This window comes from Puma concolor, chromosome B3 (assembly GCF_028749965.1).
Source record: "Puma concolor isolate L17-30 chromosome B3, mPumCon1.1.hap2, whole genome shotgun sequence".
NCBI lineage: Eukaryota > Metazoa > Chordata > Mammalia > Carnivora > Felidae > Puma > Puma concolor.
In genome coordinates this window covers 147,249,463-147,264,302 of record NC_141672.1, presented here as the reverse complement: position 1 = coordinate 147,264,302, position 14,840 = coordinate 147,249,463, and the positions used below count along the sequence as shown (strand labels likewise).

Genomic DNA, 14,840 nt, shown 5'->3' with positions numbered 1-14,840 from the left:
TCTGTAAGCCCGCTGTGTTCTCGGCTCCAGAAACAGGCTGATCAGATATGATCCCTCCTCTGAGGAGCTCATGGCCAGCCCGCTCTCCCGTCTGGGACAGGCCCCTGGCCATCCCCGGGGGTCAGAGCTGCCTCCTGAGGGCCCCTCCATCATGCTGGGAGTATTGGCCAACAGGCTTGGCCCGAGGACACTCCCAAACTTCAACTAGGGGTCAAAATTCAGGGGCAGGTGAGGCCAGACACTGGGGGGGCCTGCGGGATGCTTAAGAGAGGTGACCTCGGTGTCCCCACCCTCCCTGTCGGGACAGTTTCTGTGAGTCGCGCTGGGAGCCTAGCCACCGGTAAGGACCCACCTTGGTTAGGGCAGGGATAGCAAACTCCGGGGACCTCAGGCCCGCGGCCCATTTTCATCCTGCTCACAAATAGAGACTGGTTCTCGTGTGTCTTTTCTTTCTTTAAAGTTAAATTCTACTGAGTTAACGCGCAGTGTCGTGCTGGCTTCAGCAGTAGACCCCAGTGACTCGTCGCTTACACACGACACCCGGTGCTCATCCCAACGGGTGCCCTCCTCGATGCCCATCCCCCGTCTGTCCCGTCCCCCCTCACCCCCCTCCAGCAGCCCTCAGTTTGTTCTCGGTCTTCAGGAGTCTCTTACGGTTTGTTGCCCTCCCTTCTCCTTCCCCCCTTCCCGTATTTTCATCTGTTTTGTTACTGAAATTCCACGCGTGAGCGAGATCAATTGGCATTGGTCTTTCTCTGAGCGATTGATTTCACTTAGCGTAATACTCCTCTCTGGCTCCATCCACATCGTGGCAAGTGGCAAGGTTTCATTCTTTTTGACGGCCGAGTAATATTCCGTTGTGTACACAGACCACATCTTCTTTATCCGTTCATCAGTTGGTGGACACTCAGGGTCTCTCCATAATTTGGCTGTTGTTGATAGCGCTGCTGTAAACACTGGGGTGCGTGCGCCCCTTCGGTTCTGTCGTTTTGTATCTTTTGGGTGGATCCCTAAAAGCATACGTGCCGGACCCCATATTTCTAAGTGGCTGAGCAAAGTCAGAGGAATTTGCAAGTCTTTGTGGCAAGCGAGAACCGAATGAGATGCAAATTTCAGGGTCCAGAGACAAGCTCTACGAGGACCCAGCCATGCTCGCGGCTCATTCTGTTGTCTGAAGCTGCTTTTGTGTTCACGACAGCCATGTTGCGTAGTTGTGCAACGTTGCCTAGTTGAGCACAGGGCGTGCGGCCGGCCAAGCTTACGGTACCTGGCCCTTCATAGAAAAAGTTTGCCAGGGGCGCCTGGGTGGCGCAGTCGGTTAAGCGTCCGACTTCAGCCAGGTCACGATCTCGCGGTCCGCGAGTTCGAGCCCCGCGTCAGGCTCTGGGCTGATGGCTCGGAGCCTGGAGCCTGTTTCCGATTCTGTGTCTCCCTCTCTCTCTGCCCCTCCCCCATTCATGCTCTGTCTCTCTCTGTCCCAAAAATAAATAAACGTTGAAAAAAAAAATTTTTAAAAAAAAAAAAAAAAGAAAAAGTTTGCCGACCCCAACCTCATGCACGCTTACGCTTCCGGATTTTATCGGGGAGGCAGTGGGGAACCTTTGAAGGTTTTTATAATTTGGGAGGGACCAGCTATGACCAGGGTTCTCAGGTGATTCAGGAAGCAGAAGGCAGGATGAGACGGGCCAGCAAGAGCCCAGAGGCTGTGAAGCCCTTTGAGAGGCTGTCCTAAGGGCCAGACTCCAGCTCTTAAGGGTCTTGCCTGAGCCTGTCTTCCTGGGAGGAGGCAGGTGCAGATGAGACAACCTCCCTGGGTCCGAGAAAGTGTTCCTGGTCTTAGTGAACTTAACCTGGAGCAGGACATACGGAGGAGGAAAAAGGCCAAGGCAGAGGCTTGGCTCTGGGCGGCCACCAGGTGGCGCTGTCCAGCAGGCGGTGTCACTGTCTCCAGCCCAGGGAGGGAGGAGGGCTGGGTGTAGACTGGGGGTGGTGGACGCTTGGAAAACACTTGAGTTATAGGGCCGATGAAGGAGGGAGGGAAGAGAGGAGGGCGGAGGCAGGCTCTAGGGGGGAGTAGCTAAGTCAAGAGGCGGGGAAGGAAAAGGGATCAACGAGACAAAGGGAGAAACGGGGCATCAGAATCTTGAGAATGTACTATATTTTGTTTGGTTATGTTTTGGACTTCTCTTTACTTAAAACAAAAAATGAGGGAGTTGAGTGGAGGTGGCAGGAAACAGTGTGCTGTGTCTTGTTTTCTTTCCAGAATGCAAACCTGCCCTGTCAAACTTCTTTTTCTCCCCTCCCCTTTTCGTTAATACCAATCATAAAAATTCGGTGGGAAAGACGTTCAGCTAATCTACCGCAGTCCTTGATTCTAGCCTCTAATGATTAACACAATCACCGTTGGTCACTCCTTCAAAGTAAAGTTCTAGAATCTGCCATTGGATGGGGGGTACATCCAGCTGCAACAAAAGTTTGGAGCACAGATCAAGGCTAATGATGTTTTATTTGTATTCTGCTTGCGAAAGAAACGGTTGTGTAAGATTTAGTTTAATCGCTTCCCACCAGATATGGCCCAACGAGGACCAGGACTGTCCAAAGAGTAGTTCTGTCGGGGCTCACGAGGGAAGTTCAGCCCTTCACGTCACCGAGAATGGTCGTTTCTCAAGAAACAAGTGTTGGTGAGGATGTGGAGAGAAAGGAACCCTCGTGCACTGTGGTTGCGGATGCAACCTGGTGCAGCCGCTATGGGAAACAGTGCGGAGGTTCCTCAAAAAACTAAAAAGAGAAGTACCCTGTGATCCAGCAGCTCTACTTCTGAGTAGTTACGCAAAGAAAATGAAAACACGGATTCAAAGAGATATAAGCACCCTGTGTGTTGCAGCAGTACTTACAACGGCCAAGTTATGGGAGTAACTCAAGCGTCCATCGATAGACGAACGGATAACAAAGGTGTGGTGTATGTCTACAGTGGGCTGTTACTCAGCCACAAAAAGAATGAAATCTTGCCATTCGTGACAGCGTGGATGCATCCAGAGGGTGTTATGCTAAGCGAAAGAAGTCAGACAAAATGCCACGTGATTCACAATAACAACAAAAATAGACACTGGTTCGTAAACACAGAGAACAAAGTGGTGGCCGTCAGAGGGGCGGGATTAGGTCAGACGGATGGATTAGGTGATGGGGAAGACGACACGCTTCCAGTCACAAAAGAAAGAAGTCGTGGGATGAAAGTACAGCTTAGGGAGTGTAGTTGATGATATCGTAGTAACCTTGGGTGATGACAGAGGGTGAGTCCACTCACCCTGCTGAACATTTCGTAATGTATGTAATTGTCAAATCATTATGTTGCACACCCAGCCTGTAACCAATGGCACACCCAGCGATCACTTAGGCTCCACTCTCCGTAACCAATCTCTTGCCCATGAGGAGGGGAGGAAGGGTGACCATTTCTGAAATACGTCCTCTGTGTATTCTTCCTTCCGACATAATAGTTATATTTTAGTTATTTTTAAAACTTGTCCGTTTCCACTCAGCTTGGACTGTCGTAAGTGCGAGGACTGATTCTTTCATTTTTGGTCCAATTCTGGCAACCTCACAGGTGACGCTGATCTGAATCCTGTCCCCAGCCCACTTCCGCCCTTGATTTTCGACACGTAGACATGCTGGGTAACGTGGCACATGGAAACTTTAAATCTACGGCAGTCTTAGGAGTTGAGGGTGTGATGGCCCGTGGAACTGGTGCCCAAAGGGCTGAAGGGCCAGGGACCCGGACTTAGTTGCCCACATGGGACATGGCCGTGGGTCCGTGTGAAGCCTCACGAGCTGCCCTCTTGGAAGGCCATCGGGCCCCAGGGAAGCAGTGAGCAAACCTACCTTTGCCTGTGGCTCTTGGGTGTGAGGAAAAGACATCTCCCACAGGAAAAGAAGGACCCGTGTCGTGTGGGAGTGTTCTGGCCACGTTTATAGTCTCTACCGAGTGCAGGATGCTCCAAGCCGAGAACCTAATGTCAACACTTGTCCCGAAGCAGTGAAAGCTCTGGACTGCCTCTTGGGGTTCTCTGGGAAACCCCAGAGAAACACTGGCCCCCGGAAAAGGGAGCTCAACACAAAGAGCACACAGGACATTAGGAAATATCCCTTGTTGATGAGCGTTGGCAGGAATAACCGACCCGACAACTAGCCCTCAAAACCCTGAGATCACAGAGCAGTCTAAAAGACACTGTAGAATTACTATGGTTTTGTATTATGCAATTTTTAATTAAGTTTTCATTTTAACTTCAGTGCATTTAACATACAGAGTTATATTAGTTTCAGGTGTGCAATACAGTGATTCAGCACTTCTATACGTCACCCTGTGCTCATCACGACAAGTGTCCTCCTTAGTCCCCGTCTCCCGTTTCTCCTGCCCCCACCCCCCTCCCTTCTGGTGACCAACAGTGTGTTCTCCACGGTTACGAGTCTGTTTCTTGGCCTGTCTCTCTTTTTCTTTCTTTCTTTGTTTTGTTTCTTAAATTCCGCACACGAGCGAAATCATATGCTTCTGTATCTGTCTTTCTCCGATTGATTTATGTCGCTTAGCATTACATACTCCAGCTCCATCCAGGTCGTTGCAAATGGCAAGATTTCGTGTTTTTTTTATGGCTGAATAATATTCCATCGTATATACACCACATCTTCTTTATCCATTCATCTATCAGTGGACACTTGGGCCATTTCCACAATCTGGCTCTTGTAGATAATGCTGTAAATACACCTACCCCTTTGCATTAGAATTTTTGTATTTGTTTAGAATCACTGTGTTTAAAGAGAGCTTTGAAAAGGCAAAAGAGGGCATATGAACAACAAGGAAAGAACGGAACGTGGTGAAAAAAGCAACTTGTACAAAAGGCACGTGATTGAAATTGTCAACTCAGTGGACGTGTCGACAGCAGACACAGCACAGCCACAAGGCGAGTCGGGAGCTGGAAGTGGTCCGGCGGGCTGCACGGAGCCGTGGAGAATAGGAGTGTTAGAGAAACAGGGAGGGTGGGCGAGAAGGCCCACAGGGGAGACGCGTTCTAGAAAGAAAGAACAGCGTGAAAGAGGGGAACGAAAGGGCAATGAGACAGTGGCTAAGAATTTTCCGGAATCATTTTAAGGCACGGCATTTCAGGGTGAGGAAGCACCCGGGGGCATCGCAGTGGAGCCTCCGACTCTCAGAGGCAAAGGCAGAACCACCTTTCGAACAACCGGGGAAGAGGGTTGGATTGTCTGCGAGGGGACCATAGTGAGGTGACCGCAGACGCACCTACTCACGACCAGACCGCACGGCTGCGTGACGAGCAGGGCGTCCGACGCGCCCAGCGCAGCCCTGAACGCAGAACAAACGCTCCCCGTTTGTTGAGCACATTCAGTAAAGGGGAGACATTGGTTTTCCGTCCCCATAAAGATGGACTTCAGGATACAGAAAAAAATGGGTCTATTAGGCATATTTGTGAGGGAGCGGCTCGCAGTGAAAGGGCCAGCTTCCTAATTCTCTTCACCGGGTGGCTTGGGACGGCTCTGGGTTCACTTTCCTCTTCTGCAAAACGGGGCTATGTTGCATTCTGGAAGCATCACCTCCTTCTCACGTGTCCTGAGCACCGGGCAGGTCCCCCCTCCCCGGAACTGGCCCTGGGGACACACCGTCTGATCAGACAAATCCCCTGGCCGGGGAGCGACCTGCCCGGAGGGGAGAGTCTTCCCCTGGTCACTAGTCACCACCCACCCACGGGGCCGAGTTGTGATGGTTAGTGGTGGACACAGGTGCCGTGAGGACACATGGGAAATTAAGCCGGCAGGACCGCAAGACTGAGCGAGGCAGGTAGACAAGGTGGGAGAAGGGCCCTGAAGGCAGACAACATCCTGAGAAAGGCGGGCGGTGTTGCATCAGGAAATGAGCCGTGGGAACACCTGGCGGGAGGGTCAGGGAGGCAGGGGGGAGGCGGGCAAAGCCAGCGGATGGGTCAGGCCAGGCCTGTGTGCCAGCCGAGGACCCTGGAGGGGCCTCAGAGAGCTGGGGCCCGCCTGCCTCCGGGGGGAGAGTCCCGGGCGAGGAAGGCTTCCCCACGGGCTGCATACACGCCCGCCCCCCATGGGCCACACGCGTCTCTACTATGATTTCTCTCTCTCCCAACAGGGGATGAAATTCTGGAGCTCAACGGAGAATCGATGGCCGGACTAACACACCAGGACGCCCTGCGCAAGTTCAAGGTGACCGCTCGTTGTCGGTACACGGCCAGACCCTGGGGTTTCGGGCCCCCTCCTCCATTCAAACCCGCAGACTCAAACTGTGGGGTCCTTCTCATGGGGCGCCCCGCTGGTGCTCATCTGGGCACAGGGTTGAGAAAAAAGACCCAGCTCCGGAAATAAGAGTGTTATCAGATTGCTGCGGGCGTGTCTCAACCACTGAAGATTTATAGAACTGTTTGAAGACACTCAGTGTAGTTATGCCGATATATTTACAAATCTGTTTTGAGTTAAAAAAAAATTTTTTTTTTTTACATGTATTTATTTTTGAGAAACAGAGTGAGACAAAGTGTCAGTGGGGGAGGGGCAGAGAGAGAGGGAGACACGGAATCCGAAGCAGGCTCCGGGCTCCGAGCCGTCGGCACAGAGCCCGACACGGGGCTTGAACCCACGGACCGCGAGATCGTGACGCTCAACCGACTGAGCCCCCCAGGCGCCCCAAATCTGTTTTAAGTTTTAAGGCAGTCACTAAAAGATGCTTTAAGTCTCTGGGTAATCAGTTCAGTTCAATCCCATCCGGCGCATGTATGCACGTGTGTATGTTTCATATACGATGTTTCGTATCTGTGTATACGTGCAGATATAGACCGTACACATATGCACACACACTTCCACACCACGCACACGCACACGCACGCTCACACAGCTGCTGAGCGCTGCGACACATGGTCCCTTCCTTTCAGCAAGCCAAAAAGGGGCTCCTGACCCTCACCGTGAGAACGCGCCTGACGGCACCCCACTCGCCAAGCAGCCACCTGTCGCCCCCACTGTGCCGCTCCCTGAGCTCCAGCACCTGTGCCACCAAGGACAGCGGGCCCTTCGGCTTGGGGAGCCCCGCCGCCCCCCCCAGCACGGCCAAGCCCAACTACAGAGTCATGGTGGAGGTCTCTCTGCAGAAAGGTGGGATTGCGCCCCTGCCCTCCTGCCTGGGTCTCCCGCCACCGGGGGGCCCCCCCGAGACTTTCTGAGACAAGACAGGGTGTCTGTCGCCTGCAAGCAGATTCTGCAGCCACCGTCGAGCAGCGAGGCCTGCGGCTCTGTTTGCAGAAGCCCAGGACGCACCGTCCACGCTCAGCCTGGGGTTGTGGGGCGAGGGGCAGAACATACCCCAACAAGGCGACACCACACATGGGAACCGGGGCCAGGGCTGCGGGCACAGCGAAATACGCCATGAGGTCTGGGGCGGGGACCCCTCCTTGAGCACCGTCGTTCTTAACCGTGGCAGGGGAGCCGAGGTCCTTCGCGCTCGGTCCCGAGCCCCCCGCCCTCCCTCCTGCTCTGCCTTCCAGAGGCTGGCGTCGGTCTGGGCATCGGCCTGTGCAGTGTGCCCTATTTCCAGTGCATCTCCGGCATTTTCGTCCACACGCTCTCTCCGGGGTCTGTGGCACACTTGGATGGACGGCTCTGGTATGTCCTCATTTCTGTGTTTGAAAACAACAATAACAACAACAGCCCTGATTTCCATCGGGGGAAGGAATTCCTTAGAAGGCAGCAGGTTAATTTGGAGACGAGATATTTAGAATGACCCAAGCGTGGCTCAGAGCCTCGTTCTTCCAGCTGTGGTCCCTGGACCAGTGGCAGCGAGATCCCTCGGGAGTTTGCTAGCAATGCAGCGTCTCGGGCCCCTCTCCAGACCTGCCACGGCGGAACCCGCCTTTTCACAAGACCCTCAGGGAGCTGTGTGCACGTTGCAGTTCAAGAGGCATTGTCGCGGCTCCTGGGGGGCTCGGCTGGTGAAGCGTGCGACGCTTGATTTCAGCTCAGGTCACGGTGGGATCGAGCCCCACGTGGGGCTCTGTGCTGACGGCACGGAGCCCGCTTGGGATCCTCTCTCCCTCTTTCTCTGGCCCTGTCCTTAAAGAAAAAAGAAAAAAGAAAAGAAGAGGCATTATCTCAGGGAATGCCGGTCCAGAATGGGAAACAGGAAGTGAACACACCTTGATTCAGATCTAAGTAGCACAGGATTTATGGTGACGTAAATAGGAGCCCCGAGGAGGTTTGCCTGTGCACCCTGTGTGGAGAAAGACGCTCACTTACGAAGCAAATCAGTAGTGTTAACTCAGTTTCTTGATGGTATAAACCAGATCCTTGCGGACGCTCCAGGCCTACGTCCCTGCAGATAACTTCTAAGAGATGCCCGAGCCCGAATCTCCTTTCCAGTAAGCGAGTTGGGTTTCGGTGCCATTGACCCCGGTTTCACCTGTCATGATATTTCCGGTTCGCGCATCTTCGCGTGTCCCTTCTCTCACTGGGTTTGAGGCTTGCTAACTGCGGAGAGTTTGGTCATAGTTTTGAAGGTTTTCCCACCACTGCAGTCCGTGTAAGGGCAAGGCCTGCTCGGGATGCCGTCTCGACGGTGCTTTAGATTTGAGACAGATTTGCTGTTGTCACGTGCAGGACGGCGACAGCCGTTTGCTGAGCTGCCATGTTGTCACCTGGGACATGACTGCACAGTCACCACAACGGCCTTCGCCCTAATCCCTTCAGACAGAGAGTCCTCCCCCCTAGACCTGCAGCTGGGTAGGGATTGTTCTGGAAGCTTCTGCGGTGGTCTTCAGTTACATCAAAGAAAATGTGCACTTTCTTTTTTTTTTTAATTTTTTAAAATGTTTATTTATTTTTGAGAGAGAGACAGAGCACAAGCAGGGGAGGGGCAGAGAGAGAGGGAGACTCAGAATCCGAAGCAGGCTCCAGGCTCCGAGCTGTTGGCACAGAGCCCGACGCGGGGCTCGAACCCACGAACCGTGAGGTCGTGACCGGAGCCGAAGTCGGATGCTCAACCGACTGAGCCACCCAGGTGCCCCCAAAATGCGTGCTTTCTTAGCAAAGGGGAAGGGGGGCCGGCTGAGCGGAACTGTGATGGGAGACGGCAGACCACAGCGGGAGGGACGGCGAACTCAGCCCTGGAGACCTGCGTTCCGATCCCCGCTGGGCTGATAACCCGCCAGACCAGTGGTCAGCAAACTGGGGCCCATCACCTGTTGGTTTTTTTAAAGAAAGTTTTATCGGAACACAGCCATGCTGATTTGTTGACACGTCGTCTACATCTGCTGTTTCCACACCACAACATCAGAGTTTAGTCATTGCAACAGGGTGTGAACTGCAAAGCCTAAAACATTTACTACATGGCTGTTTCTAGAAAAAGCCTTTTTTTTTTTTTTTAAAACTCTAAGCTAGGTCTTATTGAGAATATTTCACCCTCTGTGCCTCGGTTTCCCCAGCTCCGAGACAAGGGGGTTGGATTGCCCAAATCCTCCAAGTACGGATACATCCCTATGTTTTCTACCTCCCTTGTGTTTTTTCTTTTTTTCTGGATAGGTAACAGGACACACCTAAATTTTCCATAACTCGATCCCCATCTTCCAATGACAATGAACTCCATGCTTTCTCTCCTTCCTTCTTTTTGCAAGGGCTTCCACTGCTCCCAGCCCAGTTATATCTTCTTTACCTGCTAGCGCAAAGCATCCGTCTTTCCTCCTAACCATTCTACAGATGGGAACAGTGAGGCCCAAGGAGAGGATGTGATTGCTTATATCACAGTTCATTGGTTAATCGCTTAAATCGGGTTAACCTACACCCCCCATCTCGGTTAGACAGACTTTAATGGGGAAGACGAAGAGGAAAGTTCAGATCACCTTTTGTTCACGTTGACCCACGAGATGGGTATGAAACGTCCCCCACGCTGTGGTCGCACAGCGAGGAGTGAACGTGCACTGCCTTGGTCCGTCCTGCTCTGAATGTCAGTCGGGTGGCTAAGGAGCTCTATTTATTGGTGTAAGTTTTAGGTCCCGTCAGAGAGCGAAGTCCCTGAGTGGGGCGTCAGGGAAGGGAGCGTCCGAACGCCACGAGGGTTAGCTCGCTGACGGCTTCCCGTGTATGCTCTCCCAGGTGTGGGGACGAGATCGTGGAAATCAATGACTCCCCTGTGCACTGCCTGACGCTCAATGAAGTCTACGCGATCCTGAGTCACTGCAGTCCTGGGCCCGTCCCCATCATCGTCAGCCGGCATCCAGACCCACAGGTAACACCCCACCGGGACGTCTTCTTCCTCCCAGGCTCACTCTTTCCGTACTTGGGACAAGAAACGGATGAACGCGGGTGATGCCCTCTGGGTTTGGACCCGAATTCCCAAGAACCTGTTCCAAGTGTAATAACGAGTGAATGCAGCGGGGGTCCACTGGCCGACTCCCAGACGCCAGAGGCAACTGGCATTAGCTTAGGGAAGCTCTTACAGCTGGTTACAAGCTCTCGGACAGGAAAATACAGACCCAGGATCCCTGCACGTGGAGGCCAGGGGCCAATTCATCCGTGCATCGAGTAGGGACCCGCTCACTATGCGACTGTCGGGAGCTGCGCACCCCAGCATACAGGGATGAACAAGTTCATGGTACACGGTCTTGCCCTCTGGGGCTCAGGGTCTGGCTGGAGACGATGACCTACAAATAATTACAATACAGGGTGGGAAGACAGGGAGAAGAGGGAGACAGAAAGGAAGGTTGCATGAAGGTAGGTAGGTAATTCATGAAGCAAGAATTACCAGAAGTTAGTTGTCTCCAGGCAGAGGATTTGAGGAAGGTCGTTCCGTGGAGCTACAGAGTCAGGAAGGGACCTGCCATGGAAGGAAGGGGCGTGGGGCTGGGGTGCGGGCGCAGGTGGAGAGGCTAAGGGTACAGGTCGGCATGGCATGGGAGTCACACGGGATGCTTAGGAGCGTGCGTGGCATTCTGCGGGGGGTGAGGAGCGAGGGGAGGGTGTGTGGCTGTTCGTGTAATAATGTTCAGATTTTATTTTATTATTTTTTAAATTTCTTAATGTTTATTTTTGAGAGAGAGAGAGAGAGAGAGAGAGAGAGAGACAGAGCGTGAGTGGGGGAGGGGCAGAGAGCTAGGGAGACACAGGATCGGAAGCAGGCAAGATTTTATTTTTTTAACTGTTGATTGTGCCCTGGAGGACGGGGTGGGGGGTGGGTAGATCCTGGAGTTTGGAAGAGAAAGGAACCAGACGGTGAGGGCCTGAACTTCACAGTAGATGTGGGCAGAGGGATGGAGGCAGTTGGGGAAGAATTGGTCGTACCGTTGGCTGATTAGCCTGGGGCACAGGGGTCTAGGATGACTGGGGTGTTTGGGGATCGGAAGACCGAGCGATGGCGACAGCACCCCCCAGTGGCGAGAAGGGAAGGAGGAGGGGGTTGGGAGGGAGGAAGTGGTCTCACGTGGGCGTAAGCAGATTGAGGTACCCATGGGGTGTCCAGTAGGCGGTGAGATTCAGGGCTGGTAATGGCTGAGAAGCGGAGCCCAGGTTGGAGGGGGCCCTGGGAGTGGACACCGTGGGCATTGCTGGGGTTCCTTTGGGGACGCGGTGATAGTCACTATGGAATCCTTGGGCGTATCAGGCATATTTGCTGAAAGACGTGACAAGCGCAATAGCGTTTAGTTGTCGAAGAACCCTCTGAAGTCAGTACGATGCTCCCTGCTAGTTCACAGAGGAGGGCACCGAGGCTCAGAAAGGAAAAAGGAACTCGCCCCGTGGTGGAGCTTCTACAGGAAGATGCTAGGCTTCAAAGCCTGCGCTTGTAGCTAACAGACTCCCAACTCCCCGCGGAAACAGGACAGAGGTAGATTGACAAGCAGATCTACACACAGCTGGTGTAGTGGGGCTCAAGCCCAGCTCTGTTCCATGGTGGCACTAGACGAAGGAGAAGCACCCGAGAGAGAAGCAAGCTTCGTACTCAGGTGAACAAGGACTTCGTCTACAGCTCTGGGCGACAGAAGGAAAGGAGGTGGGCTCAGCGACTCTTGCCGCTCTGGGGTCCCGTGTGGAGAGGGCAGTGGAGTTGGAGTCAGGGTGTGGGGCCAAGGCCGGAGCCCTGGCCTTGAGGAGCTTGGTGCCGGCTGGAGGGGCAGGGCGGGGCGCACACAGACGGGCCACGGAGGCTGAGGGAGTCAGGGTGCCGGCGACCCAGAAAACGGAGCCGGGTCTGGAAGCCTGGAAGGCGTTGCAGGTGGGGACGACCAGTGCGCACACAGAGGGACGCCGGGCTCCTGTCTCACTCGCAGTGACCTCTTGGACATTCATCTGATCTCCCAGCACCCCTGGTGTCTCAGCTCTGAAACTGGGGAGCGGTCTTTGCCCTTGCAGAACTGCCGGCGATATTAACTCTCCTGTACTGAGAGTTTGCCGCTTGCCGGGCGACGTGCCCAGCGCTGTCGGTGATTCACGTATTGTTATTACCTGGTCCTTGTGGTAAAATACATCTAACGTGAAACTGACCATCTTCCCCATTCGCAAGCGTATAGTTCAATGGCATGAGGGGGGTGGACATCAGCACCACCGGCCGCCTTCAGATCGCTTTTCCTCTTGTAGAGCTGGGATTCTGTATCCATTAAACAGCTCACCATTCACCCTCTCTTGAGCCCCTGGAAACCAGCATTCTACCTTCTGTCTCTACAGTGTTGATGCCTCTATGTACTTCCTGTAAGTGGGATCGTACAGGACTTGTCTTTCTGTGACCGAGTTATTTCACTCAGCAAAATGTCTTCAAGGTCCTTCCACGTTGTAGCGCACGTCGGCATATCCTTAAGGCTGAATGGCACTCGGTTGTACGTACGTGCCATATTTTGTTTATTCACTCGTGTGTCAATGGCCACTTGGGTTGCTTCACCTTTGGCTATTGTGAATAATGCTGTTATGGACAGGGGAGTACACGTACCTACTCGAGTCCCCGCTCTCCATTGTCCTTGGGCATGTATCTAGAAGTGAAATTGCTGGGCCAAGTGATAATTATATTTGTAATTTTTTGAGGCACCGCCACACCATTTCCACAGCAGCTGCACCATTTTACATTCCCGCCAGCAGCACACAAGGCTTCCAATTTCTCACATCCTTATTAACACATATTGTTTCCTGGTTTTTTTGATAGCACTTATGGGTGTGAGGCAGTATCTCATTGTGGTTTTGATTTGCACTTCCCCAGTGATTAGTGATGTTGAGTACCTTTTCAGGTGCTCGCCGGCCATCTGTATACATTCTTTTGAGAAAAGACTATTCAAGTTCTTTTCCCATTTTTTAGTTGGGCTGTTTGGTTTTGGTTGTTGGTTTGTAGGGGTTCTTTATATATACTGTGGCTCCAAAAGTCATACTCTTAACTGTTAGTGACCTGTTACAGCAAAATGGTGATGATGACGATGATGGTGATGATGATGGTAATGGTGATGATGATGATGGTCATGATGGTGGTGATGATGAAGATGGTGGTGATGATGATGGTGATGATGGTGGTGGTGGTGATGATGATGATGGTGATGAAGAAGATGATGATGATGGTGGTGGTGGTGGTGATGATGGTGATGATGGTAATGGTGATGATGATGATGGTCATGATGGTGGTGATGATGATGGTGATGAAGATGATGATGATGATGCTGGTGATGATGATGATGGTGATGAAGATGATGGTGATGATGGTGGTGATGATGGTGGTGGTGATGTTGATGATGATGATGGTGATGATGGTGGTGATGGTGATGATGATGGTGGTGGTGATGATGATGGTGATGATGGTGGTGGTGATGATGGTGATGAAGATGATGATGATGATGGTGGTGGTGATGATGATGGTGATGATGGTGATGAAGATGATGATGGTGATGATGGTGATGGTGATGATGATGGTGATGGTGGTGGTGATGATGATGATGGTGATGATGGTGATGGTGATGATGAAGATGATATTGGTGATGATGATGGTAATGGTGATAATGATGATCATGATGGTGGTGATGATGAAGATGGTGATGATGATGGTGATGATGATGGTGATGATGATGGTGGTGATGATGATGATGATGGTGGTGATGAAGATGATGATGATGGTGGTGGTGGTGATGATGGTGGTGGTGGTGATGATGATGATGGGTGATGATGGTGGTGATGATGATGGTGATGAAGATGATGATGATGATGATGGTGATGAAGATGATAGTGATGATGGTGGTGATGATGATGGTGGTGGTGATGGTGATGATGATCATGGTGATGAAGATGATGATGGTGATGATGATGGTGATGATGATGGTGATGAAGATGATGGTGATGATGATGGTGGTGGTGATGATGATGGTGATGATGGTGGTGGTGATGATGATGATGATGGTGGTGATGGTGATGATGATGATGATGGTGGTGATGGTGATGATGAGCTGATGTTGGTGATGATGATGGTGGTGATGATGATGGTGATGATGAAGATGATGGTGATGGTGATGATGGTGGTGATGAAGATGATGGTGATGGTGATGATGATGGTGATGATGGTGATGGTGATGATGAAGATGATATTGGTGATGATGATGGTGAAGATGATGATGATGATGGTGAAGATGATGATGATGATGGGTGATGATGGTGGTGATGATGATGATGGTGGTGATGATGATGATGGTGGTGATGAAGATGATGATGATGGTGGTGGTGATGGTGGTGGTGATGATGATGATGATGGGTGATGATGTTGGTGATGATGTTGGTGATGATGATGGTGAAGATGATGATGATGGTGATGATGGTGATGG

General features: G+C 52.1%; 2 protein-coding genes across 8 annotated transcripts in view; one reads left to right on the top strand and one right to left on the bottom strand.

The window, feature by feature from the left end:
* Positions 1 to 14,840, top strand: part of IL16 (interleukin 16) — a 97,262-nt gene that overhangs the window by 63,029 nt on the left and 19,393 nt on the right. For 6 of the 7 annotated variants that reach the window (XM_086711729.1, XM_086711728.1, XM_086711732.1 and 3 more), the window contains 4 exons: positions 6,161 to 6,234; positions 6,954 to 7,170; positions 7,560 to 7,677; positions 10,159 to 10,291. In XM_086711729.1, coding sequence (XP_086567855.1) covers positions 6,161 to 6,234; positions 6,954 to 7,170; positions 7,560 to 7,677; positions 10,159 to 10,291 — 542 coding nt within the window. The remainder of the gene's footprint in view (positions 1 to 6,160; positions 6,235 to 6,953; positions 7,171 to 7,559; positions 7,678 to 10,158; positions 10,292 to 14,840) is intronic. The other variant, XM_086711733.1, reaches the window with a different exon arrangement.
* Positions 11,106 to 14,726, bottom strand: LOC147580499 (uncharacterized). The gene is made up of 2 exons (XM_086711737.1): positions 13,518 to 14,726; positions 11,106 to 13,472 (listed from the first exon to the last, which is right to left on the bottom strand). Exons 1-2 carry the CDS (start codon positions 14,036 to 14,038, stop codon positions 13,430 to 13,432), a joined length of 564 nt encoding a protein of 187 aa, XP_086567863.1. The 5' UTR covers positions 14,039 to 14,726; the 3' UTR covers positions 11,106 to 13,429.

What these genes read in the sequence shown, in the direction of transcription:
- LOC147580499 (XM_086711737.1), bottom strand. Translation starts at nt 14,038, where the DNA reads ATGATCATCATTATCACCATTACCATCATCATCACCAATATCATCTTC. An exon ending in ACCATCATCATCACCACCAT is followed by an intron (nt 13,473 to 13,517) that starts CTTCATCATCAC and finishes CATCACCATTAC; the next exon opens with CATCATCATCACCATCATCG.